This window comes from Alligator mississippiensis, chromosome 4, assembly GCF_030867095.1.
Source record: "Alligator mississippiensis isolate rAllMis1 chromosome 4, rAllMis1, whole genome shotgun sequence".
NCBI classification, from domain to species: Eukaryota; Metazoa; Chordata; order Crocodylia; family Alligatoridae; genus Alligator; species Alligator mississippiensis.
In genome coordinates this window covers 210689789-210717784 of record NC_081827.1, presented here as the reverse complement: position 1 = coordinate 210717784, position 27996 = coordinate 210689789, and the positions used below count along the sequence as shown (strand labels likewise).

General features: G+C 42.5%; 1 protein-coding gene and 1 long non-coding RNA gene across 2 annotated transcripts in view; one reads left to right on the top strand and one right to left on the bottom strand.

The window, feature by feature from the left end:
* Positions 1-21200, bottom strand: part of SP3 (Sp3 transcription factor) — a 35211-nt gene extending 14011 nt beyond the window's left edge. Inside the window, exons 1-4 of the mRNA XM_059727278.1 lie at positions 20894-21200; positions 20450-20595; positions 20117-20239; positions 8866-10228 (exon numbers count right to left, since the gene is read on the bottom strand). Of these exons, the coding sequence (XP_059583261.1) occupies positions 8866-10228; positions 20117-20239; positions 20450-20595; positions 20894-20900 (1639 nt within the window). The 5' untranslated portion in view covers positions 20901-21200. The remainder of the gene's footprint in view (positions 1-8865; positions 10229-20116; positions 20240-20449; positions 20596-20893) is intronic.
* LOC109281415 (uncharacterized) lies at positions 20611-26360 on the top strand. The gene is made up of 2 exons (XR_009462094.1): positions 20611-20885; positions 21921-26360. It is a non-coding gene; the product is annotated as an uncharacterized LOC109281415 (long non-coding RNA).
* The last annotated feature ends 1636 nt before the right edge of the window (positions 26361-27996 follow it).

Here is a 27996-nt window from a genome sequence, read left to right as displayed (position 1 = left end):
TTCTGAACCCTTTTAAAGGTCCTCCTTGCCACTTTCAGCATAATCAAAAAGAATGAAAGAACAGCACAGACCCTCATGGTAAGTTTCATATTTTTGATGACAGAAACATTGCTGGTGAACTGACAACATCAAGCAGGAAGAAGCAGAGGCAGATGTGAAAAGGGAAAAATAAGATCCTTATGAATCTCTAATAACATTACTATATTATCTTGAGATTTAAAATTTACAAAAGGTAAAAGAAAACCCCTACAAATTAAAGTCCAAACAGAATTATACCTTCACTACATTTCTAAGTTATATAAGGCAGGTAAAATTACTACTATTATGCTAGGGATTGCAGGGAGCAGATCTGGCTGAGTGGGGAAGCCCCCATAGCAGCTGCCCAAGGTGGCTGGAGAGTGCAAGCAATTCAGGCTGCTCACAGCCTCCCATCACAGAACTAATAAACATCCACTGCAATAAGGTGGTAGCATATATTACCACCTTTTGTTGCACCACTGATTTTTCTTTGATGTGGCACAATAAAGGGTAGTGATCTTGAAGATAAGTACCAGAAGTTTGGGGTCTTTAGGGCTGGGGCCTGTGAACTAGTGGGAGCTGCACACTGGGGCCCACCCAATCCAGCATACCATGTGCCAAGGTAAATCCATCATGCCAGAACTGTGGCCAAGTTATTACATGGTTTGGTAGAGTTGGAAGACAATACAGGACCCCACGCATGGTAGCTATATAGGCACACAGTTACTGTATACTGACACAATCCAAGATGTGTGGTTAATATCATGCAGTCTGTGTTATGCTGGGATAATGGAAATTTTCAATTCAATGCCATGGAATGAAGAGAGACAGGACCCCATGATAACTGCATTGGTACAAAGATGCAAGATTGTAAGGAATACTTAGTCAATGGCTTTAGCATGAGGAGTACAATTGCTGGGATGGGAAATATTCAAAGACCTTAGCAGACATGAGTCTGTGTGGGGAAGAGAAAATCAAGCCATCCCTCAATCCCTACTTCTAGCACATGGTCTCAGCCAACTCTCTTCATACAGGTGATGGTCAGTAATAGTTTCAATGTAGATGTCCCCTGACCATATAATGGTGTCAGATACCATGAGGCACTTCAGCAGTTTTGAGGAACAATGAGGTGCTCTCAGGATGCTCTCGTTGCTGGGCTCTGAGGTTTTAAGTGCCCCAAGAATCAGTGTCTGCACTATCACATCATATCCCTTCTCCCTCAGGGGATAAACCAGTGGCCTGTAGTCGGAGAGCCTTCGCCCCTGGGCTTCAGCAAAAGCCTACCATTGGTACTCAAAGGGGATCGTAACATTGATCAACAGGCTCTTTTTATTGTCTTCATCTGTTACAACAAGGTCCAAATGCAGATAGCTGTCTCAGCTTGGGACAATGTGCTTCACAGCTACTGTCCTAACCAACGCAGAAATGGCCTTCACCAGTCAGTCCTCTATGGTGATGTGGCAGAACTACCATGGAGCTTGCAGACATGGGGCTATGAGAGTGAGCCAGGGTCTCACTCTCATAGCCACACCTCTGGCATCTCTAGTCTCAGTGGCTACAGCAGATAGTGCCATCGAGTTAGACACAGTTAAGATAGGCATAATGGATGAAATGTCAGACTGTGAAGGTCCTGCTGGCCCCACTTTGAAGTGACCTCAAAGACTGTACTGTACCTAGTCAGATTTCATCTTCAAATTTTAAATGTACTTGACCTGCAAAGCATCCTTCAGGAATGTTTCTAGGCAGGTCCTGACTCTAAGTGGAGGGGAGATGGGGGAACAGTATGGTGATCTGGTTGGCGGTTGTAGCTGGAAGCAGCAAGACCCCAGCTTCTGCCACTCCTTACACCAGGATCAGCATTAGTCAATACACTTCCCAGGATATCAGGTGGCATTGTGGGCTTGATTCCACAGCAAGGCAAAGTATCTGCTGTCTCACCCAAGCTCACCCTCCAGCAATCCACTCAGGAATGTGGCCAGGTCCTTATTGATTGGTGACCTACTTCTGGTAGTCTCTTTTAGAGCACTACAGTGATGCAGCTCACCAATCTGTTGGGAAGGTCAGGCAGCAGAAGGCATGGATGACTACTGTAATGTTGCAGAGGTCTCCCATGTGAGGGATGGTGACACCTCTGTCAATAGGGGATGTACAGAATCTTGTTGCAAGCCCAGAGGCAAGTTCATCCACTTCTTTACGAGTTGCTTAATTTCATCATCCACTTTCTTAAAAGATGTCTTGGGGACTGCGGAGCCTCTCTGGATGAACAAGATGTGAGGCAGGAGGAAGGTATTCAAAGTGTCAATCTAGGGGTCAGCAGGGAGAAGCTGAGTTTGTGGCATCCTGCCCTACCCCGAGGATGTTCTCTTCTGGCATCCGTCTCACCCAGCGGCCAGTAGGTGTGCCCAGATGGAAGCAGCTGTCACTCCTGCAGATGTCTCATAGGCTCTTCCTAGATTTTGATGGTGGTGGCCAGGACAGAGCTTTTTCTGCAATCACTATGCAGGGAGGCTTCCAAACCAGTGGAAGGAAATCTAGGGAACATAATCTTGCAGTACCGATGAACCTGACCCAGAGCTTATTGAACTCATTGAAAATACTCTCATCGACTCAAGTTGCCTTTGAATCAGGCCCTAAATTTCTGAAGCTTTCCAATGCTAGTTGGGAAGCTATAATCAAAACATTTTAACAGGACTTAGTAGGTAATGTTCAGACTTATCTTAATAAATGACACATTCGTACTTATTAAGGTTCTAACAGGCTAAGATACAGCAAAAAACTTTTTTTTTAAAGTAACCAGCATTCCCTTTAAGCTGTGTGGCATGCTGTAATTCAAAGACTTAATTCAGCGAAGTCTTACAGCCAATATTATGTGGGAAATCAAGAGAGATCATCATAAGAGCCTCTTCTGGACATTTTTTTTTTTGCTTGGATTCAGCCAAAATTGGTTGTTCTTCATCCATCACCTGATCTCATTTAAGGACTGGGCCATCTTGAATGGCCTTGTCCTATCCAAATAAAATGACAGTGTTCTCAGGACATCCAAAAAGTACAGTCACCTTTTGCAAGTGGTGGGATCTAGTCTACAGAATTTGAAGGTAAGTAAACTGATGCAGAAATCTGAAATCACAGTGGGCAGAAACTTCAAGCAAGGCAAGAAAGTTATTCCAGTAACTGGCTTCCAAAAAGGCTATATTCACCACCTTGTGATAAAGAGAAGATATATCTACTGGCTCAAAAACTGACCCATCAGTTTCTTTCACATTAAGGATCCAGGAAGGGTGAAATTTTGAAGAGATGGGAAAACATGTAAGGCTGCTTGCAGATATAAAAGAAATAAATTTTAAAAATTGTGTTTTACTTCCCTGCACCAAGTCCCATGCAAGCCCAGAAGTTCCACAGTGTATATGTACTGGCTAGCCATCAAGGAGACGGCTTCTTTTGAACCATCAGCTGATTGAGATGCATTCCTCACCCCAGAGGGAAGTGTCAGTGTCTAGTATTTGTCAGTAGAGGTACTGAAAACCTGCTGTGCACAAGGATGGGTTCTATCCACTAGTCTAATGAATCAGGACCTTGGAAGCATGATCTCTCAATCCCTGTTGTGCCTGTTGGCCAATATACAGGTTTCAACAAACTTGCAAAGTTTCAACATAGTGTGCAACATACTTTTATGCTGATCTGAACACCAAAAATCTTCACCAGTATGCTGGTAGGAGTCTGGAGAGTGCTAAGGACGTCAAACTTCATCTAAAACATCTGCTGAGGAAGGTAAACTCTCACCAACTTGGAAATTATACCCAAAGCTGAGGTCGGTATAGGATTTTTCCCTACTGACCCCGAGTCCCAGTGCAAAAAGGCTTAGGATCCTCAGAAGCAGCTCAGCAATTTATGGTTGGGATTTGTCCCTTTACAGCCAACCATCTAAGAGGCCTGAATGCCTTGTCTTCTCAAAGGACCAGCCACCATATCTAGAACACTGGGGAACCTTCTTGGTGCCATAGATGACCAGTAATGTTCCCAACTAGAAATTTAGATACACTGTGGTCACAAAAGTATTAAAATATGAAAACAAGTATATTTGTGGTCAAGAGCTTAGAACCTGCCCACAGGATCCAATAAAAGGATTACAGAAGCAAAAGTATCTAACGGAATCTGAAGCAATAAAGTGTTGAGAATGAAGACAGAGGATGCATCTCCAGCCTCCTTTGTTTTGTGAAACAAAGGAATAGAAATAAAATCCCTTACCTCTGTACATGAGGAGCACTTTCTCTGCTCCTCACTGGATTTGAGGTTATCCCACCCCGAAACTGGGACAGGTGGTAACCCAAAGTGAGAACTGAATGGAGAATGCACAGGCCAGACTTACAACATTCATGTCAAAACTAACAAAAACAAAAAACAAAGCAAAACGAAACCAACCCCATAAAAACTAAAGTAGAATTCAGTCAGCTATGACTTAAGAAGAAATAAAGTCACTAAGAGGTTCCTCTGACTGACTATGGCCATCAGAAGGAACCAAATTCAACCTGTGGCTAACCCTGCCCTGATTTACTGGGGGAAAGAGAACACCTGGAGCATGAGCACAGTCCCAATAGACACCAGCAATCAAAAGAATCTAATTTCATACACATGGGTCTTACCTGTACCAAAAGCAGAATCTGTGTAGATAAAACGCTCAAAGGAAACAATCCAATCCTATTCCATAGTAGCTAGCTGCAGACAAATTAGTTATGCAAGCTTTTTATTAAATCTTAAATGAAAGGATTCATCACATGCAATTGGATGGCCAATGAAACCCAATAAGTATATGCCCTCAAATTCTGCATTTTATCATCAGTTTTCAAAATAAATACAGAGTAGAGAATGTCCTTCAAATAAGCTGAAAACAGTTTATCCTATACTATAATCCTTATAGTACCTTAAACAATTCTTTCCCCCCAGTTTAAAAGGGAAAAAAAAGCAAGATCAGACTGCTACAGTTTTATAACAAACTCACTCAGTGGGCAGTCTATTTCAAGAGGAATACCATCATACAACTTGCCACGAACAGTTTAAGAGAATTATATTTTATCTTTCACTTAATTCATTGATTCTTACTCTATATACAATCAGACACTCCTCACCAATACTGGATTAAGAGCATCTGCTTTCCTCCAGAACCTGCAGGAAAATGTCTTAGGAAAATTACTTAAACTGAAATTTATGAGACAACAAATATCCACATGATTAAAAGAGGGAGAACAGAGAAGGCTTAAGATGAACCATGTTTGGTGTTAACTGATGTAAGGTACAACTAATGACTCCTGTGAATATCATGAAAGCAGAAAACTGCTTTCTAAACAACATTTCTGGTAAAAGGCTCTTAAGTTTTGAGAGCATTAGCTTCATAAATGCAGATGTATGTATCCCATTATTCAATCTTATTACTAAAACATTTCATTTGGTTTTGTAAAGCTACATCTTGTGTAAATAATATTAGCTCCCTTGTTTTTGTCAGCGTACACAAACAAAATGCCAAAAGGCTTCATATTCACAATGCGTAACCTGGTTGGCAAGGGAAAAAAGGCACTTGGTAAGTTTTTCATTTGATCAAGTATTTACCCAGAGAACTACTGCCCTTTTGGGATCAGTTTTCTTTAAGAAACGTCAGATTATCCTACATTTATGTCTGTGTGATAAGAATCCTAGACTCTAGCAGGGATGGGATTAAATCTCCTCCATGCATGGACAACCGCTCTTGCACTCTACTAACCAGCAGGAGTTGATCAGCAGGCAGGAATGATGAGGTGTATTAATGCCAGCAGGTAGCTGAATCTCTGAACAGTGGTTTATATAAATCTACAGCAAGTACTGGGAGGAGCAGGGAGCGGCGCTAGAATTTAAGAGCAAAGCAATATTTTGCTTCTTCCTTGAAGATTTATTTACTTTGAAATTAACAGTCGATTGCGAAAAACCTTTTGTCTTTATATCAAGACCTAGTTAGCAAACATTATAGCTCCATTTTTCAAATAAGATGAACCTGACAGTTCTTCACTACCAGCCTAAGCATATATAAAACTTTTCTTAAGATAATACTGTTTCTTTCCAACTGGCTTCTTCAGAGGTTTCTGGCTTCTTGAGACACCAGAGTGCCATTATATAATAAAGGAAGAGCTAATAAGGAGCAAAACACCTCAAAATCAGAACTGGTCAAATTGTATTCGCTTCAGGGAATAAACATTCCTAAAATGGTGTTCAGGACACAGTAACTGATAGGAAAGACTTGATTTTGTGTAATTCACTAGCCAGTTAAAGAGAAGTCTTACAGAAGTCAATAAACATTTTCTGACTCCGTGGTACTGGATTTCTTCTAAAATTCTCTAAGCCTTAAAAAAAAATAGCTTAACACATAAATTACAAGTTTACACTGTGTCTAAGTACCCTGTGCTTTTTTGTAAACACAAAGTTATTTTATGTATAAAACTCCCTCCAACAGTACATTATAAAAAGAAGTTAAGCAAAAATGAATGTTTTAAGGGCAAATGAACTGTGAAGCAGAAAGGTAGCCTTCAAATACATCTCTCTCCTTATTTCACAGGGCATACAATATTACATTGTTAAATTTTAGTACAAGGAGTAGTTTTTCCTCATGCTTAATTTCTAATTAAGGTTAACAGAAACAGAATCCAGAATGTAAGTAAACTACATACATATCTTTTTGTCCCTTACTGAAAATTTGCTGTAGGTTTTTCCTCACTTGTTCTGTAAGCTAATATAAGTAACAAAACTACTACTTCAGACCTCTCTCTTTCAGGCCAGAAAAGCATTCCCTCTCCCTCCAATCCTAATTCTCATTCCCCTTATGAACCATTTCATTTCTTGTGTAATCTCCAGGATAAAATAAAAGGTGTCACGCTGCAATAGAGAATTATGAGTAAAAAGCAAGAAAGAACATTGAAACATGGCCATAGAAAACAGAAGTTAACAGATTTTATTTTTTATATACATAATTTTAATTTTATTTTCTATTTTAATACTAAATAGAATAGCATGTATATCTGAAAAACTTTAAATACCAAACAGAAAAATATGTCATAATTGTACTTTTTGAAAGTTACTGTAGAGAAACAAGCAACAAATAGTAAGGATTTAATTTTTATCATAATCATTATTATTTGTGAATTGATGGGGAAGAATTGTATGAAATGTGAGGAAGGGACAGATTTTTTTTTGGTTTTCCTAAACAAATTAAATGAAGGATCAGTAAAATAAAGACTATCAGATAAGGAACAAAGATGGCAAAAAGGATAATGAAGGAGATAATCATCCTAGGTGCAGGGAAAGAATAGGTTAGAGGTTACTTGGAGAAACCAGATGTTTTCAAGTCTGCAGAGATAGATGAGATTCATTCTAGAGTATTCACATCTCTGGCTGAGTTAATTTCAGAGCTACTGGCTCTATTATCTTTGAGAATTCATGACTGTCAGGGAGGTCCCAGACAAGCAGAAAAAGGAAAAAAAGTACCCATCTTTAAGGGAAGAAGGAGGATCTGAGATATTACAGACCAGTCATTCTGACCTTGATACCAAGAAGATCATGGAGTATGCCATCAAGGAATCTACTTCAAAGTACCTAGGGGATAATGGGTGGTGCATCTATCTACATGTACTATTAAAGCAATCCGATAAACTCCAGCACAGCTCAGACCAAAGTCAGCTGCTCCTGGGCACAGCCTCTGCACGTGTGCCTGGGACCGCAGAAGTTTGAACCAGGGCAGAGAAGCCCCAGGCTGGCAGAAGGACCAGAGGATCAGCCCCAGGCTCTGGGTGGCATCATCAGGCAGCTGAAGGGCTGGCTGAGGCACAAGGATGCTAAAGTGCAGAGCTAGATGGCAGGCAGCCCTTGCACTTTATCACTCTTCTGCCATTTAACTTTAAGCGCACTAAGTCCCACTGATTTTAATGAGCCTGCACTCATGCAATAAAAGTACCTAAGCACGTGTGCTTAAGATCACTGCAGATTCAAAGTCTTAGTTCACATAAGCTAAAAGTAAAGAAGTATGTTTAGATTTCTCTCTCTTCGTTACCAGAAAGACTACTTTTAAAAAAACTTGATTTCTTACCTGGACTATAGAGATAGGTACAGAAAATGTCAGAACATATTATAAAAAGCATTAATGACAAATACCATGTAAATAAATTATACAGACAGTCACACATGTTCTAAAGAATTGCCATCAGATAGATGCTGGATATTTGTTTTGCCACTACTCATATAAATTCTATATGACTTAAATGTTGATTTTAAATCAGCGGGAAACAAGTTTTATAAATGGCAGATCAATAATGGCACCTCAGGTGTCCATGCATGCTTTCAGGAAAGAAAAGGTGGTATACACAAAAGTATGTGGTTTTTCCCCATAGAACACACAGACTGGCTACAGAAAATGGCCCTTTTAGGAAGGAAAGAAGCCAATGATGCTGCTGCCCTATAAAATCTGATGGTCAAGTTTTCCCCCCTCAATTTAAAATTGGAGCTCTGCTTCAGAAGGCTCTGAAGCACACGTAGATGCCACATTAGAAGGTGCTAATGTTCCCTACTTTCATATGAATAGTTGGAAATCAGAGTAGCTTACATTTTAGAGAGTTAATTTGACTATACTGTCATTACAACAATCTTCCATAAATCAGCAGTCCCAAGTTCTAATATCATACTTTGTTTTAACCACTAATATTTTGTACACTTCCTCAGGAAAATAAGAATTATGATTATCAATTTTCAAATCAACTACATAATGTAAAAAAAAAAAAAAAAAAAAAAAAAAAAAAAAAAAAAAAAAAAATCCCATAAAGAGTTAAAGATAAATACCTGCAGGACTGTCAGCATTTTCTCCTGGATGCAGCTGAATGCCAGCAGAATCTATAGAGTTTACTGTAACTGTCTGCAGATTTGGCAGCTGAGCAGTGCTTAGACTAACTGGAGTTGAAGTCAAGGCCCCACCTGCTGCAACTTGACCAAGAGTGAGAGTCTGCACAGGTGTTAGAGTTATTTGTTGACCAGGTGCATTTTGAATCTGCAAATTCTGCAAGTTCTGGACTCCTTGCACTTGAAATGTCTGCCAAGTTATCTGCCCAGAAGGGGTCACTGTTTGTGCCTGAATTAAAAAAGTTCCAGGATTCAGCTGCAGCTGAAGATTCTGTAGAGCCTGCTGCGAAATACCTTGACTTGTTTGCACACCATGGATTGTCTGCTGCGCGATACCTTGTACAATTTGGGCTTGACTGGTTGGTTGCTGAGACTCTTGAAGCTGTATGTGTTGTACAATAGGCTGTGCTGCGGAGACCTGAATATTCTGAGCTTGTGTCTCATCTGAGACCGATGTCTGGATGTAATTTCCCTGAAGATCAGAACTGTGAACTTGTCCACTAGTTGTGGTCAAGTTGTTTGCATTTTGTTCCAATATGCTTGTACTGTCTATGGTAACGGGCAATTGTGATGAAGATGACGTTGGCACAAATAAGTCATTATCAGTGGTGGTTTCTGTAATTTCCGGAGAAACTTGTTCACCAGTCCTTTCAGAAGTATCTGAGCTATCCATTGCCTGTCCAGTATTTATCAAATGTCCATCTGCATTAATGCCTGCAGTCATGGTTTGAGAACCACTGCCGAGCCCCAGAGAATCTAGATCAACACTATTGATGGGTACAAAAGTAATATTTCCTGGCAGGCCAAGAGGGACATTAGCAACTACTTGTGCTTGGCCAGGAAAAGATGAACCACCAATTGCAACTCCCTGGACCTGAACTTGACCAGTCTGTGACAAGAGATTCTGAATATTAGCTGAAGGGGTTCCAGAAGCAATTATGGTTTGATTAGAGCCAGGAATGATCTGAATTTGACCAGTTTCTTGATTTATACCACTATTATCAGATGAGGTTGCAAAGCCAAGCTGAACCTGCTGACCATCTGCCGTCTGGATCTGGGGTATTACTTGATATTGTACATTAGACACTGTACCATTTGATGAATCTGAGCCTGGTGCAACAGAAAATATCTGCTGATTCTGCAAACTCTGAATGGGAAGGACATACTGTCCACTTGAAGTTACTGTGGCAGCACCTGGAATCTGCACTATATTACCAGCTTCATCCTTTATAGTGGTAGGAGCTGCAGACAAAACCTCCCATCTATTTGGAGTGCCCGCTAATTGCACAGAAGCCAAATCCCCTGTCTGAACAAAAACAAGAAGGAGAAAAGGATTAAAAGAAAAATCACAGATAATACACTAGAATATCAAACATTAAATTCAATTCTGTACTGTACTAGAACAATGATTCTCAATCTTTTTCCATGGGCAACCCATCTTACAGGCTTGCAACCTTGCAACCCAGGTGCAGTTGCTACAACTAATTTTCCATAAGGTTTCCAACCCTTCTTGTAAGCGCCATGACCCCTAAGCTCAGTAACTGTTGTATTGTAAGTTGGCATGTTACACTTACCTTCAACATAACCTGTATGTTTAAAAACTACAAAAAATACACTATTTTTGTAAGAGGGCTAGTTCTTATATTATACACGATATCAAGTACAACGTATTTAAAAACTATACGACTTATACTGACTAGGAAAAATAAATAAATAAATGAAAAGACTGGAATGCGTTCCCTAGCCGGAGGACTTTTTCACTGGAAATCAAACGCACTGGGATTTTTACAAATTCAAAAAAAAAAACCATACACATTGATGCTCCTTTAATTGCATCAGTGGCATACATTTGAAATGTCTGTCTTTAACCACAGATGTTTTTAATCAACAACTGTTAACATAATCAGAAAACATGAAAATGAAAAATGGTGCCTCTCAGGATAAATCTTTAGACTGTTACAGATTAAGGAATTCAGAGAAGAAATAAGGAATAGATGCATATTGTTCTAACCCTATCCAGGAAAGGAAAAAACACGTGACCCTTTTCCTCACCAAAACAAGCTTTTCAAAATGAAATATTAAAAATTCAGAAAACATCCTATAATAGCACAGGTATTTGTGCATCCATTTGAATGCCATATCACCTTTAAAACCATTTACTTGAACATTCTTCTTTACTTGTCTTATTATCTCTACAACAGATGAAGGAAATCAGTTTACTTTTCACTATTTATGCTGTTGATGTGTTCCAGCTCATTTACCTTGCATAATAAAAAGTGGCTTCTTTGTCCTAAGTTTCACTTCCTAATTCTCATGTAAGCAGTAATGTTGGGACTGTATGGATACATTCACTACAGGCAAATATTACTTTTGTTTAAATATTTTGTAGTAGTTTTATTTTGTTTGGTAAGCTTCCTTCTCAACATGACACCTCTCTTGGGCTTAAACTGACTCAGTTTCACTTAAGGGAAGAATTGTGTTATACACACACTAAATTCGTATATTCTAATATTATAAAAGCCTAAGTCTGTCGGTCTGTCTGCCTGTCTGTCCCTAATGCTTTATTCATGCTCTGATGGGCTGTCTCAGCAATCAGAGACCGGAGGGGAGAGGGGCAAGGCCCCAGCCCAAGGCAGCAAGGGAGGGAGGGGGGGGGGGAGGAACGGCTCAAGCCCCAGGAGCAGTGGTAGGGGAGGCAGGAAATGGCTCAAGCCCCAGCCCCAGCCTGAAGTGGCTGGGGGGAGGTGGGGAGTGGGCCTGGTCCTGACCCAAAGCAATGGGGGGATGCGGCGAACGGTCCAGGCTCCAGCCCTGGCACAAAGCGGTGGGGCGGGGTGAAGAAGGACACAGGCCTCTGTCGTCCTCGTGGTGTCCCGTCCCTCCCCCCCCGGCATCATTCTTGACAGGCAACTGGCTAGTGTTTGTGTAAAACTCAATTAATTTCCCCCTCTCATAAATACTAGTAAACTACTTGGCACGTGTCCTATGTGTATCATCAAATACAAGCTCATTTTACAGTGTTAATATTTTAAGAACCTGAGAGAAAAGACGAGTCTGAGAATTCCATTCCATCACTCATCTTTAACTGTGTACTGGTCTCTGAAAGTCTCTGTCAAATACCAAAACACATCACCCTCTTTTGAAACAGGCAAAATACCCTCCATTCTCAACTACCAAGCTAGCTCTAGTTTTGCAAGGATTTCATTTCTATTGAATTGGTTGCTGAAATACATTGGAAATATAGAGATTGCTATCAAGAACAGATAAATCACCAAGAAGTAGATAAAGAATCTATTCTACACTGAAGAGGTAGTCATCAGTATAAAAAAGGTCTAAAAAAAACATTTACTAAATATCTGGATCAAGAAATACCAAAATTTACACAGTAATCTTGTATTATTTAAATTTAAAAAAATAAGTATACTACAGATTTTAGCAATATCTATTTAAAAAAAGGAGACAGCAAACAGAAAAGAAAAAGAACTAATTGAGTTAGAAAGCTACCTAAAATTTGTAGGAAATTATATACTACTGTGCACAATGAAATATTGGATGCCAAAACTATAACTGAGAAGAGTATACTTAGCAGTGGTGTACACTTACACGAAAGCCACCCCCTCCAATCCTTATTCAAGCTGGACCCCCTTCCTACCCTACTCCAATCCTCAGTACCACTTCCCCACAGCACTTCCAATGGCTTCTGCCCTTTTCAGCATGGAACTCGCATCTTCCTTCCAGAAAAAAATCACCTCCTCCTTACCTGGGTACAGTTCCCAATAATCCTCTCCTCACTCTGTAGTTTTGATTCAACACTTACTAGGTCCACTGGTCACTCCATAGAGATAATGGGGATGTCCAGGGACAAGAAATGCCCACTAGTCACATATACTGCTTCTACAGCTAGCTGTTAGGGACTATCACATGAATCACAAGTAGTGAGGGGCAAAAGGAGGATAAAGCTTTCACAAATCTCTTGGTGGTATCAGAACAGCAGATACTATTTTCCTGTACAGTAGGTATTTGATACCAGTGTCTACCCCAAGCTAGTATCCTGCTCTTCCAATAAAGTCACTTGCTGTTTTGCTCTTTTCTCAGAGGCTGAAGAATTGGCTAGAAAACTGGCATGGTAGGTCTTGCTAGCAATCTCTATGGTGACAGTTCCTACCATGGAGGCTCTAGTCATGCAAAAGACCTACAGGGAATGATGTCTAAAACTACTACTGATCTCAAAAAATTCAATTTTAAAGCAAGCTCTCATCCATATCCAAGCTCTATTTAACATTGTATGCAGAGTGGTCTCTCTCCATTAACTGCTACTCAGAGCCAGAAAAAATGCTTTGGATACTGTCCCTTTAAGACCTGGGGCCCAGAGCTCTTCAGTTCCAAGCAGTCTGCGCCAGTCAGGGGTCGGGGAGAGCCTGAAGGCAGCACCGGGCTGGCCCTGCCAACCAGGAACAGGAAGGGAGGGAGAGCTAATAGGAAGCAGGTGACAGTCTCTGCCTTTATGCACCAGAATTGCAACAAGCTACAGAAAGAGACATTTACCTCTGGATGTGGTTCTTGTCACTGTACTCACTGTTTTCATGAATATGAAAGTCCTGATGAGTAAATCATTTTGACAGGCATGGAGTTTTGCTCAGTTTGTTTAGCAGAGACTGCAGCAATCTTAAGTCAAACTGAAGTGTGGGGAAAGAGAAAGATGTGCACTCTTAAGGAGTGACCAGAAGTAGAGTGGGGAGAGGTTGAAGAAATATTAATGAAAGCAGGAGCCCTGGGAAGAGGGGGAAGAGAAAAAAAACCATCCTTAAAAATAGGTGCATGTCTATTTGCACACACTGCAGAAAGCCAGGGGAACCACTTCAGGGCACAACACAGCATTCAGTTCCCTGCTGCTAACAGAGCCACCAGCAATCCCTTTACATTGTCCTACTTGGAGTCCTTTGTAGAAGAAAAGCATTCAGCACAGCAGGGCTGTCAACAGCTTTCTGTCAGGTAGAAACAGGAAGGAGGAGGAGTCTTGGCCACACTGTAACTAGCACTGTTTTCCCACCTAATTTCAAGGCTGCCCCCACTCCTAGAAGAAGGGAAGAGTCACAAATGTTGCTTCCAGATTCTTCAATAGCCTGGATATTTCTGAAACACAGTGGAGTGATGTTTCCCCCTTAATTGCTTTGAGCATCTTAATCTTCCCTCCTCCACATTAACTTTTACCACTGGCATGTGAGGCATGTCCATCCCCTAATAATATGGAACACAATATGACATGGGGATCCCTTCCTTTGCTCTGACTTCCTTCCATTACTTCATCTACTACCTCTTCATCTTTTTTGCCCCACATGGCTCTGCCCCCTCTAATGATATGTTTGCCTAGTTGAGAAGAAAAGAGAACACAAATTTTAATTGAAAAATATCACCCTGAATTTTTTAAAATGTGATCTAAAAGCAATCCCAATTTAACTGAAAGTGTCTAATATGTACCATATTTACTCAAATATAAGATAACCCTGGATGTAATATGACGCCCCACTCTAGATGCTATATGTGGAAAATGTATAATTTTTAATAATTTTCCAGGTCTAGAATCTAATTATTGGAAGTTGATCTTGAATTTGTCCCCCTTCCACTGCTACAGCAGCGAAAAAATGGTGTTGGGGGGGGAGGAGGGGGTTTAGGTAGCCCCCTTGGCTCCCACCAACCTCTTCCCCCCACAAGCCCTTACCCCCTCCTTACTGTCAGACCTCGTCTCCCTGAGCACATGAAAATGAAGGGCAAGTTTGAAAACACTGGCCTTGAAATAAGTATGCCTGTAGTAAAATACTATGAGTACCCATAGACTTAGTTCATCCAGAATTCATGCATTTTACCGTTTCTGAAATGGCTGCAAGTTTTAGCACAGGTACTCCATAAACACACTTTTAAGCAGAACTTTTGTATCTACTTCTATATAGTACAAACAACCATGCATTATATTAGTCCAAAGTCAAAAGGCTCACGATTTACCATATAGTTCACTGGGCTGGGCCCCAGCAGTCAACAGTATTTCAAGCCAGGGTGATCCCACAGTTCAGCACAGCTCAGTATATGCATGTACTCCAGATACCCTTCAAAAAAGGTCCATGTGCTAATTAGCCTCCCCCACAGCTTGTGACTAGAACCAGGTGTTCGTGTCACAGGCCCTGCAATCTTCCAAAAATGTATATGCATATGAAGCACAGAGCAATCTGATCTGACTCCACTTCATGGAGGACAGCACCCTATTAATCATACATGACATGGTGGGGGCAAGGGGAGGCAAAACAGGGACTCTTGGTGAACTGTTTGGGATCCTGTTTTGGGGATGTCTGTCAGACATTTAGGACTGGTGAAGAAACAGGAATTATTGGAAATGAAAAAGAAAGGCACAGTTCAGCTGTGGGAGTGAAGAGAAAGTCTAAATGTATTTAATGTAGTGGCTCACTATGACTTTAAAAAAAGTTGGCACTACAGCAAAATGCATGCAATGTATTACCATACATCTTATTCAAACAGGTAGGTTCCCATATTTACCTGGCAGGGGAAACACCATTATGATGGTGTTGCCCCAGGTGGTTTTACTGTACCTGGCAGGAGAGATCTCCTTCTTCCCAGGTTTGAACGACTTGGTGTAGCTGAGGGTGGGAACCTGTTCATTGTACTGCAGGCAGGCACCCTTATGAGAGTCTACTATAACCTCCCAATGGGAGGATCTCAACTATACATTTTATGGTAATTGGAGACTGTTCTTGGGCTTTCCCTCTAGCTTGCTCCTATTTCCTTTTGGCTAGGGGCAAGCAAGCCCAGAGTGCATCTGAACTCCATGGCATCCAGGCTTGGAGCTTATATCTAGAATACCAGCCATGAATTTGGGAGTATCTGAAGCCCCAGGCTGAAAAGTCTGGGAGGAAGAATACTTGCTGGTGTTAGTGTCACACAGACTTTCATAGATTCATAGATGCTAGGGTCGGAAGGGACCTCAATAGATCGAGTCCGACCCCCTGCATAGGCAGGAAAGAGTGCTGGGTCTAGATGACCCCAGCTAGATGCCTATCTAAAATGACTTGAATGACTAAGCTCCACTGAACTGACAGAATTCAGAATTGATCTAGCTAATTTGGCCTGACACACAAAATTTAAAAAAAAAATAGAAAATCGGCATATTTGCCCAATACAGGCCATGTGTTTTATAGTCATGCTCAGTGTTGGCTGCATTTAAATCAACTTCATAGTTGGTTTCCATTACTGGGCATGTGCTGCTTTTGGCAGGAGTTTAAGAATAAAAAATATATTTAATGAAGTGTCTTGTATGCAAATGCAAGACAAGGAGCTTTTTTAGCCATGCTGAGGAAAAAAACCAACAAAACTTTATCTTGTATTTGATTAACTATAGTAATTCAACTTGACAGTCTCTTAGCAGCTACCTTTAAAACAGCAAAAAGCATATCCGAGCCCTCTTCTGTGTCTTTGAGCAGGCTGATATCTTCTAAAGTATATTTACTTTATTATTACTAAAAATTCACATCCTGTCTAAACTAAGAACATCTGATGCTTGTGCCATCAGAAACAAGAAAAGGAAGTTAAGCTGTCAAGAAAAGAAGCAGGAAAAGTAGGGAAGAATATTTAGTTAGATGACTTAAAACCGTTACTTTTGGTTTTGTTAACCCCTAGTTAATTTAATGCTTTTTTTTTTTTTTTTTTAAGATTCAACATCCATAACCCTTTAATTTAGGCATTAAGGACTGGTAAAAGCACCGGATTTCTTCCACTGGTACTTGGATGCTCAAGATAAGATATGGCTTTATGCTCTTGAGATTTGTACTTCAAAAACAGAGTTTTTTTTAAAAAAATCAATTTCTGGACCACCTGTAATATATGAAAAACAGAAAACAAGACTATCTTCTATAAGTCATCTTTAAAGATGTGAATGGAAGTTTCAGGAGTCAAAGGGCCTCTATACTTAGTTCCATGAGGGAACCTAGGAAGAACTACTAGAACAAGGAGCCAATGAAAATGTTAAGCTCTGATCTTTTAGGCACTAAGATAAGTTAATTCTTTATAGCAGTGTAAAGGTGGAACTCTTGACTTTCCAATGGTGTGATGCAATCATTTTTATTTTTGTCAGTTGCACAAAATGGAACCTTAAAAATTGCTTAAATAAGTGTTTGCAGGGTCAGAGACTAAAATAAAAAGGGGACAGCCAAAAGTTAAAATAGCAGGGCTACTCTTTCAGATCAGTAAGAGTACATTTCTTTTCAAAGAGGCTTTGGTGCCTGCAGGGCAATATCTGTCAATCTCCCATGGAGGGGATTTCAAGTCAAATATATCATCCAACCACAGCTGTAGCACCATCTTAGGTAGAGATAAACTTTTCAAACAAGACACAAGTCATTAAGGACTTCCTATGTTAAAACCAAATGCCATCAGGTAAATGACAAATTACTGATGGCATACATTAATTGCCAAGCACCTAACATGCTAAAGTAGCTTCAGCTTCTGAATGAATCTGGGGTGTCATTTAGAACCCACTGCAAAAAAAATTTTTTTTTTTTTAATCTAGAGATGAAAAAAAATCAGCATGTGCCATAGTGGCTAAGCCTACATTAAAAAAGAAAACATGATGTTCTGGAGTTACCCCACCACCACCACTCAGCCAATCACTACAGCTAGTCTCTCTTTTAAAAATTAACTAGATTTCCTCTTTTCCCTCAAGTTAAAAGCATTGTAAAAAATGATGGGGATGTTCCCTCAAGGGGTAGACAGGAAAAAAAAGGAGGGGGGGGGGGGGACACTAACCCATATTATCTAAATTGCTTCCCTTAGCCATATTCCAAGTTTTTAAATCAACCAATGTTTCTTCATTAATTTTTCACTGTTGTTATACTTGTGATTATAACCCGAATAAAAAAGTAACAGTATACCCACACCAAAAAGCCCAAAGGCAGGGAAATAATCACTTGAACTACCTTCTATCGCCTATTAATAAGGCTTGAAAATTCTACCAAATATAGGCATGGCCACCACTATAATCCAGCATGGAAAATGGGGGGGGGGGGGGACCTTCCTTTCCTATGATGGGAACCAGATGAGAAGCCAAGCAAGGGTACACCTCACAACACACTGCACTTCTGGAAAAGGGAACATACTGGCATTCCTAATAGGGTATTATACCTGGATCAGGTGCTAGAGCTTCCTTTCACATTAACTAATAGGTGTCTAAACTTTGAAAACCCAATCCTTTCAATAAAAGAACCGTACATATACCTGTAAAAGAGATCTGCTGCATTAGACTCCTCTCAGTATTTAAATGCTAGAAAAGGGAACATTTCTAGTTCTTCATCCTTCCTCAGCTTTATGAAGACATTTCAATTAACTCCAACACTTGCTTTTGGAGCAGCGTGAACTTGCCCTGGTTCCTGTCAGTTTCATTGCTACCCACAATATTCTGAAGCACTGAAAAGAAGTCTGATAAGATTCTGGAAGTTTTCACTCTGCTACAGTCTGATCAAGAACAAGTACACAGGAACAGTGTCTGAAGAGGTGAAAAAATGTATGTATTTACAGTCCAATCTTCTTCTGAGATCAAGTTCTAGGTTTCTAGGTGAATCTTGACCAAGAAAGTTCTCTACTTGACCAAAATGAGAAATCATGTAACAAGGAAATAGATTTTAAAACAGCATTTCTAATTTGGTTACTATTTGTACTTCAGTATTAATTCACAAGCCCATTTATACTAAAAAACTTTCCCTCCCTCCATCTGTCCCCCCAAAAGTCTAAGTGAGAGACTTAAGATGCACAGGTAGAAGAGTACTTTATAGTTACCATCATGTTTCAAATATGCATTCTTTATGCAAAATAAATATGGCATTCTCTCTGTTGTAATAGAGCGCTGTGTACATTTCATACAGTGGATCAAGTTTTTAATGGGCATTTATGTGCTTTAAGATGCTTTAATAAACATATATGCTTTAATAAATCCCTCATAAACGTTTAAAAACCAATCTTGTTAAGTAAAGGAGACAAGGATGGTCCATTGACAAGAGCACAGGACAGAATGCTTTGGGTTTGGTTTTTTGTTGTTGTGGGTTTTTTTTTGGGGGGGGGGGGGGGTTAATACATCTGTTCCTAGTTCTGATCTACGGTATGACCTTGAGCAGCTGCTAAGAGTACTGAAATTTAGGGCAGGAAGAACCAAGCAATAAGTACTAAAAGTTTCACTCATGTTTTGGGTTATTTGTTTTTTTGGTTTTTGTACCATTACTAGCAGTACCATTCTGCTAGTATAATACATTGGCACCCAGATTTAGTAAAATTCTGCAGAAGTCGTTGTTCAGCTACTGTAGTTTCTTCTACAAAAGTTAAGAGGACAGAAGTACTTCTATGTTATACAGATCTATATCAGTTGTAGCAACCAGGAGTCAAGCAACTTCAGTGACAATTAAAGGGCCTTAATCCACCCGTCCAATTTGGCCAATTAAAAACACATCCAAGTTATAAAACCTCCACAAACACAAATGCATCCTTTGTTATTTAAATGGTTAAAGAGAAAAAGCCTCTGTGAGAAACGTGCATCCATCCTCCAAGATCCATCCCCTCACCAGGGGTTCCAAGGTCACCCAGGCTCGTTTGAGAAGAGACAGCAGGAAAGACAGAGAGGGAAAAAGACAGAAAGAGAGGTGGAAAGTTGGTTTCTAATCTAAGGAGTGCAGGAAAACAGCCTTCATGGAGGTATCGAGTTCCCAGTGCTGCGATCATCCTTTCTAAACAGCCATTTTACCCTTAAACTACATCCTTCCTCTCAGCCAGCCTTCATTTTGTGCTATTGTTGGGGTGACAGCTGAGGAGCGGGCCCGCGCAGCGCCGAGGTCCCTCCCCGTTTGGCGGGGTGCAGGGCGGGATCGTGCTGGTCTCGGGGGCGGGGGAGGCCGGTTTCCCGCCTCTCCCCCCGTTTCAAAAGACAACGGAGGCGCCGCGGCGGGGGAGGGGAGGGCGGCTCGCCCCGGGCTCCTCCTGGAGAAGCAGGGGAGCCTGGGGACCCTTCTCCTGGCAGGTCGGCCTCGCGATCGTCCCTCCCCCCGGGCGGGCGGGCGGGCAGTGCCGTGTGTCCCGTCCCTCCCCCCGGGCGGGCTGTGCCGTCTCTCCCCCCGGCAGGCCGTGCGAGCGCGGCGGGGCGGGCACTCACCGCTCCGGCAGACTGAGCGGCGGCGGCGGCGGCGGCAGCGGCGGCCTCGTCCTCCTCCGGCGACGGTGGGCCGATCTTGCTGCAGGTGGCCGCCAGCAGCGCGAGCGGTGACGGCTGCGTGTCCTGCCACGAGGGGCGGGATCCGGGGGAGAGAGGGGCGGCGGTTAGCGCGGGCCGCGGCGCGGGCTCCACCGGGCTCGGCGCAGGAAGCGGCGGCGGCACCGGCTCCGCGCCCGCCCGCGACGTGTCACCCGCGGGAGGGGGAGGGGGCGGCAGGAAGGGGAGGGCAGGGCAAGGGAGGGGAGGAGGGGGCCCGGCGGGGCCTGCGCTCACCTGGGGGGCGGCCGCGGCGGCCGAGGCCGAGGCGGCGCCGTTGCCGTTTTCGCCGCCGCCGTTGCCGTGCTGGAGATACTCGCTGTGGCTGCTGCTGTCCACGTCCAAGGCAGCCATTTCCTCTTGTTTCACGGGCTTCTCGGGAGCTGCGGGCACGGCGGGGAGGGGGAGGGGAGGGAGGGGGGGGAGGGGAGCGTCACTGACGGGAGCGATCGCCCCCTCCTCCCTCCCCGCTAACCCCGGCCTCCCCCCGCCCTCCCGCGCCGAGCCCTCCTCCTCCTCCTCCTCCTCCCCGCGCTGCTGCCCCTGCCCCTCTTCTCCCTCCTCCCCCTGCTCCTCCTGCTGCTGCTCTCAGTGCCGCTCTCGCCTCGCTCGCGCGCGGACGCGCCGGTGCCGGGGGGCCCGGGGAGCCGGGGCCGGAGCCGCCGGGGACCGCGTACGTACCGGTCATGGTGCGGGTGCGGGCGCGGGCGCGAGCGGGGCTGGCGGGCTCGCCGCGCGCGCAGGCCCTGCCGGCGGTGGCTACGCGGCCGCCGCCGGGGACATGCTTGGGGCGCTCGGGGGCTGAAGCGGCGGCCCGAGCCCGAGCCCGCTCCGGGGTTTTTTTCCTATTTTGATTGACGGTGCGGGAAAGCCGAAGGTGGGGCTTGCCGCGGGAGAGGGGGCCCGGCCGACACCGCCGCCCGCCCGCCCGCCTGCCAGCCCGGAACTCCCGCCTCCGCCCGCTCACGCGCGCTCATTGGCCGCGCAGCGCCGCCGCCGCCGCGCTCATTGGCCGCCGCGCCCGCCACTCACCCGCCAGGGGCCCCCCCCCTGCCGAGGTGGCTTCCTGTTTGCCAGCGCTGGCGCGGGGAACAATGAGCGGGCTCCGCCGAGCGGCTCCGGCCGCCGGGCCCGGCCCCGAGCTGCGCCCCGGGCCCTGGGGACCGCTTGCCCCCGGCCGCGGGGGGAGGGGGGCAGCGCAGCCCCGGGGCCTGGCGCAGCCCTGCCTCCCTCGCCCCTCCCCCCGCCTCCACCCGGGCCTCCCGGGGCCGCGGCGGCGGTTTGAAATCACCCTCGGCCCGAGCGTCACTCACGGCTCCTAACAGGCGCCTGCTTGGGCGCTCCTGTCAGAGGTGGGGGCTTCGCCACCAGGCGGGGCCGGGGGCCCGCAGAGCCCGCGCGGAAGAAGCGCGCGCAGCGGAGAGCGGCGGACTCGGCTGCGCGCGCAAAGTCCGCCTGGCCCGCGCCCGGGCCCGGCTGGTGCCTGAGGGCGAAGGAGTCAGCCCCGCTGCCCCCAGCACAGACCTGCCTGTAATAAAAGCCTTAAAAACCAAACCGCAGCTGTTCTGTGGTGTGACAGAAACCAGAGTAGCTGGGACCAGTAGGTGCCAACCAGCAGGACATCACCAAACTTTTCTGTCCAAACTCCATAGGTTGGAGAGGCACCCTGGAAGGCAGCACAGCCTCAACTTGTTTTAATACATTTCAGATTGGAAACTGCAGCAGAAAGCACCTTTACCTACAGCCCCAGCCTGAAGTCTGTTGACATCTGTGTGGGATGATTAACAACCTTCCTTGCTCGCTTCCACACCAGCCCCTGTAAGCATCTGAGGTGGAAGCTGGGTACTGCAGCGCACTCTTGCCCCCTACAAACACCAAGCTAGAAGGGTGACGTAGCAATGACATCTGACAAAGTAGTTAGAAGTGCTCTTGAAGGCTTTAGAGCAGGAAGCAGCACCCTACCGCTCAGGCTGGATCCAGCCTGCCAAGCCGTTTGATCCAGCCAGTGGATGTGGGTCTGGCAGGTGCTCTCCCCATACTGCAGAGGAAGTGCTGGTGCTGCGCACCTACCCCATGCTCCTAGTGCTCACCAGTTTCTGACCCAAACAGGTTAGTCCAGCCCACAGCCTTAAAAGGTTGCCTTAGAAAATTACCCTGAAAATATAGTGTACATAATTCCATGACCCAGAATTTTCAATTAGTTTGTTATGCGCAGAAAAACTGAAAATTGGAGGCAAATAGTCCAGAAACATGGTCAGAATCTTGAAATGTGGTTTCTGATACTCAGAAGGAACCTTTTTAATGAGTCAGATCCCTAACAGATCTTAGCTGAACTGTCTTACTTGTCGTTTTAAAAAAAACTACCACAGGCCACAGAATTAACTGCAATTTAATCATAGCCTGACTTTTCCTCATCTCTGTTCTAGCTTCAGTGTTTCATGTTGCACATTCCAGATGTATAGGGCAGTACAATATTATTTTAAGAACACAGGAGACATCATGAGATTACTATTAAAAAAAAAAACCAAGAAAAACAGTAAGCCCACAAACTAAATCTTAGGTGAAGCTGTTCTTGGTACTAGGTTATTTGTTGCCATCTTGCAGTGGGGCAGCTGATTCCAGAAAAGTTATTATTTCTATTGATTATAACAACAATATGCTGTTTTCCCATTTACATGACTACTTCATCTGGTACTAGTCAAACTTATCAGCAATCTTTTTTTTACTTAATTTACCTTGTTGACTTTTTTTTTTAGCATTGCCATCAATCTTGTTCAGCCCCAACACAGAACTCCCTCAGTTTTTGTTCTATGCTTATGAGAGAAGCAAGCATTTTTTTAGCACAGCAACTAAAATCAGTGGGTCACTGAAGTGTATAATAACATTGAGTAAAAATGAGAACTCTAACATTGCCCAATAAACATAAGTGTAAAGAAAGTAAGATGAGGCATAAAAAGAAAGTTGCAAGGAAATGTCAGGTGAGGGCAGGCGGAGGAAAAACATGAAAAGAATTGATAAGAAATCACAAGGTACAAGAATTTTTCTCAGTTGGTTCCACAAAGGAGAAGACAGCAAATGACAATGTAATGGGGGGAAAATACAAATGATGAATTCTCTCTCTTCCATTCTAATAGCAAAGCAAAGTCCTACTCATTTAGAAACTGACAGTGAGATAAGGTCATCCTTTATATTTACAGAGTATAACTCCAAAAGGGTCCAATATTTTTTCAGACTAGGAACCTGACCCACTGCAGACACAAGAAATATAAACTGCACCCTCTGAACTAGGAGTAGCTGCTCCAGTCTAAGGACAGAATTGTTACCACTTCCCTTCTCTTATAAGTTGCCTAGCAAACATCTATCTCTGTATGCCCTAAATAACCAAACCACCACCAGTTTGTGAATCCTACTTTAAGGCTGCTTGTGGAAAGCTGCCAGTACCATGGTGAATTCTGGATAGGTTTTCTATAAATGGTGCCTTATAGTCTGGGTTATATTAGCATGGAAGAAAGCAGATAAAACCCAGGAATGAATGGAGTCCCTACAGTTAGAAAAAAATTCTACCAACTTCTAAAATACAACTCTCTCTGGGTGAAATGCAACATCCCTTGCAATGAGTAGCAAAATAATTTAGGAAAGAAAGTAATTACCATATCCTGGTAAAACTGAAGGCGAAATTTAGAAAGATCCAGTAAAATGGAATTTGGGCAGAACATGGAAACACACAGCTCCACTTCTGCAGATATGTAGTAGATCTTAAACCAATGTCCTGAACTCTAGTAATTTACATTTCATTCAGATGATAGTATCTTCAGCAGCACAAGGACCTAAATAAAGACCCAGATAGTACTTTGTTGGAACTTCAGATAAGTACTAAGTCAGAAAGATAAGCAGCATTTAACAGGAGGTATGTCACAGTTTTTCTGCCTACCTTAAATACTTCGAAATGCTTTTCCCTCTCCTTTCTCCTCTTTCTTTTTTTTCTAGTGCCACACACTTTGCAAGTGCTACTAGAAACAAAAGCAACAACACAGCTCTGATGCAAGCTCATTAAACTTGCTAAAGCTCAGTTCTAGCCTTCCCTCCCTACCAGCAATTAACTTTAGGTTGTACCAAACAAGGTATTTATCTGCTATTTGTTTTCCCCCTCCCTTCTACAGTAAGGAGGACATCATTTGCTTAACAATGTTGGAGGACTCCTATAAAATTAATGTGGGAGGAACCAACAGGAGACATACAAAAGGCCTCCAAAGGCCAGCAAGTACTTTGAGGCAGCTGCATGACCAGCATGCTGGAGACCTAATCCAAAACCTGTTGAAATCAGTAAAAATCTTTTCATTGATTACAATGTGTGGTATCAGGTTATGGTTGAGGAAGCACCTGAGAAATGATTCCTCTCCTGGCACCAGGTTCAAATGAGAGTAGTAATAGACATAGCTGTTCAGCAGGAGCACCTCGATGTCAGAAGACAGCTGCATGTCCTCTGGTAAATGAATTTCAGTGAGCAGAGTTGATCCTAAGATAGTTGTGCAGGGACTGACTGTTACATATAGAACACTGCTTCTGTCCAGCTAGTTCATTCATCCTTAGCACGACTTAAAATTGAACCAGTGGGAAATTTATTTCTACTTAACTAAAAAAAATAGCTATTTACCCATGCACACGTTTTTGTTGCATGTTCTGCAAATTCTCAACTAAAGGCTGTTTCTTAATTTGGTTGATGACATAAGCCTTAACTAAACATTACAAACTCATTCTACTGTGCTTTCTAGTGTTAAACTGTTATGTGATTGGTATTAAAGAAAAAGTCTAATTAGATGGTTACCTTTTAATGTTTATTATTTCTTTTGTCTGGCTTTTGAATCTATAAGTTACTATGTAAATGAACAGTTTAGTAGCTGATATCCACCAAAAAATGAATAATTTGTTATGATTTCATTGGTAACATATTCTGTCTACTAAATTAACTTGACTAAAGCAGAATGTTCTTTTCTACAAAGAGAAAGCAGAAAAGTGTCTGATGCTCCGTTTATTTTCTGGGACAAAGCAGGAAAAATGTTATGGGTGGCAGGGAAGAGTTGATAGACAAATGACTGAAACCCAGCACTTAACCAAATGAGATCACAGAAGTCAGATTTTTTATGGCTCATTCATTTCATCTTGTTGTCTTCCCATGTCAACATGAATCTAATTTTTCTAATTTCCTTTCCTTTAAATTATTAACATTCTGGCCCCTTTATTATCCTGGTTGCCTCCTTTGTACCTGTTCATTCTTACCTTTAAAGGTTACCCAATGTATTTTGTATTTTTAATTAAAGCATAGGAGGCCCAATCCTTCAAACTACAGTAAAGGATGTCTGGAACTGTTTGGGACAAGAATAGCGCAGTCTTGTATGCTCTTCCTTATTATTTGCATCTGACATTCTTTCCATCTTGTAAACAGAACAGTTTGCTATATCAGTATCAACACCACAGCTTACCACTAACTCAATATTGATACCACAAAAAATTAAATTTCTCACCCATAAAGTGAAAGAGATTTTCTCTGAGAAAAGGTATTGATATAAAATGTTCTCGTTTTGTGAAAGAAGATATACGATGAATTTGGATGAGTTTAACCAAATTAGAAACAAGAAGGTAATGAAGCCAAAAAATGAAACAACCCTCATATTTCCTTCAGTTTAAACAATGTGTTCCTAGGGGCTTTAAACTTGATTAAGAGTCATTAGTCCAGAAAGAGCAAATATGAGGGAGCATGACTAACTTATGGCACATACTATGGGCGGGTAGTGTCTCCAGTTCCAGTTCCTGCACCAAGGGCTATTTTTGTATTTTCTGTTAATTGAAGCACAGCCTGTCCTATACTCCTATAGGTGCGTTTGTATTGCACAAAAAATGAAGGCCAAAATCAAATCGAATTCCCCTATTTTACTTTACTGCCCACTGCTTCATTTGATGTATTTTGTATCATCATATACCATGTTCTGTTTTAAATTTTGCTTAAACTGATACAATAAGATTGTACTTTCTATGCTTTTAGCAAAAATTGTAAAGTATAAATATTTTTTAATTTCATATATAATTTGTATTGTTCATTATACTATATTGTTTTAGCAAAAGTTATAAATAAACTACTACATTAACTGAAGATTAAATAAAATCTTGATTTCCTTTCTGCACAATCATACAACCTCAGCAGAAAAGGGGAGTGCTCTTATCTCGACGCATTGATTGTCTAAAACCTCCTAAGACATTCTGCTTGAATAAGTAGGTTAAATTCCTTCAGGAAGGAGACAAAAGTGAACCTGGGTCTCCCACTTCATTTAAGTGTCTAGAACACTTCCCTATCATAGGAGGAATATCAGCCATGCTCAGTTGTTTGAAAAGCTATAGGGACCTATCCACAGGAGAGAGTTCAAGTCTGGCTCCCAAGAGGTTGAAGGCCCTACCCTGCAGCCTTGAGAGAGGTGTTTCAGGGGTGGAATTATATAAAGACTCACCCTGGTCCTCAGCATTTTCCTATTGGCTACCACTGCTGAACTTCCCAGCTTCCAGAAACGCCCTGCTCGGCCTGCTGGTTGTTTTGGACACTGTGGGCTCCTGTACACATGCAGGGAGGCTGCTTCGAGGCACTGTCATTACAGCACATGGGAGTAGACTCAATTAAGCAAGTCTGCTGGTGCGTGGTAATTACCATGCGTCACCAGACTCCAGCATCACATGTATCAGTGTCCCTGTGCTGAAAAATGGCAGTGGGACACTTTAAACTAAAGCTCATCCAATGAGTTTTAGGTCAAAGCGCTCCACCACTATTTTTCAGTGGGCACGCTGATACACGTGACGCTCTGGGCGCTTTAATTAGCATAGCCCTCAGAGCCACAAACAACTATTGCTGTCTTCAGTTATCTTTATTCTTTTGTAAACAAAGTTAGGCAAATTGGGGGATGCATTCATTTTGTGCTGTTTTTCCTTTATAAAAGGAGTTTAGATTTTTTTTTTCACAAGAGAGAAGGTAAGGCTTGTAAGAGTGAACAAATTCACCTACCCTATTTTTCCTGTAATACTGTGAACAACCGGAATTATGTCATCAAAACTGCTCAGAAAAATAAACTTGACAGAGGCTGCTAATTTCACTTTTGGCCCTGTAAAATAGTGTTGAAGTTAAGCAGATATTAAAAAAGAATTATCTAAGAAGCACTGAGGGAAAAGATTCAGTGTGCATGCCTACACATTAATGCGCTTTGCTAATGCACATTAAATTTAGTACTTCTATTGTGAGGTATTAGAAGAAGGTGCATTAGCCTATTTTAATGTGCGTTAGTCAACACGCACAGGTTTTTTGTGATGCTTTAATGTGCATTAACATAGACCAATGAATGGCACATTAAAGCACACATGTAGATGTGCCCATTATACTTCAGGGGTTTGGGTTGTAGCCGTGTTGGTCTAAGGACATAGGCAGACAAGGTTCCTTGGGTGAATTTGATATCTTTTATTATTTGAGTTGGCCTAATAAAAGATATCAAATTCACCCAAGGAACCTTGTCTACCATTATACTTCAGTTAAAGACCAATTTTTTTTAAAGCATTTGAGGGTTTTTGACAAGATTGAACCCCCTGATACTAATACCATAATTGGGGGAGGGGGCACAACACCTAACTTGGCCTGTATACATCTTTTTTAAACAGTAAGTAACCTTTCCCCCCCCCCTTTGCAGTACCCACAATATATTAATGCTATCTATCAGAAAATAATCAAATTTATTGTTGGTCCCTTTAATCTG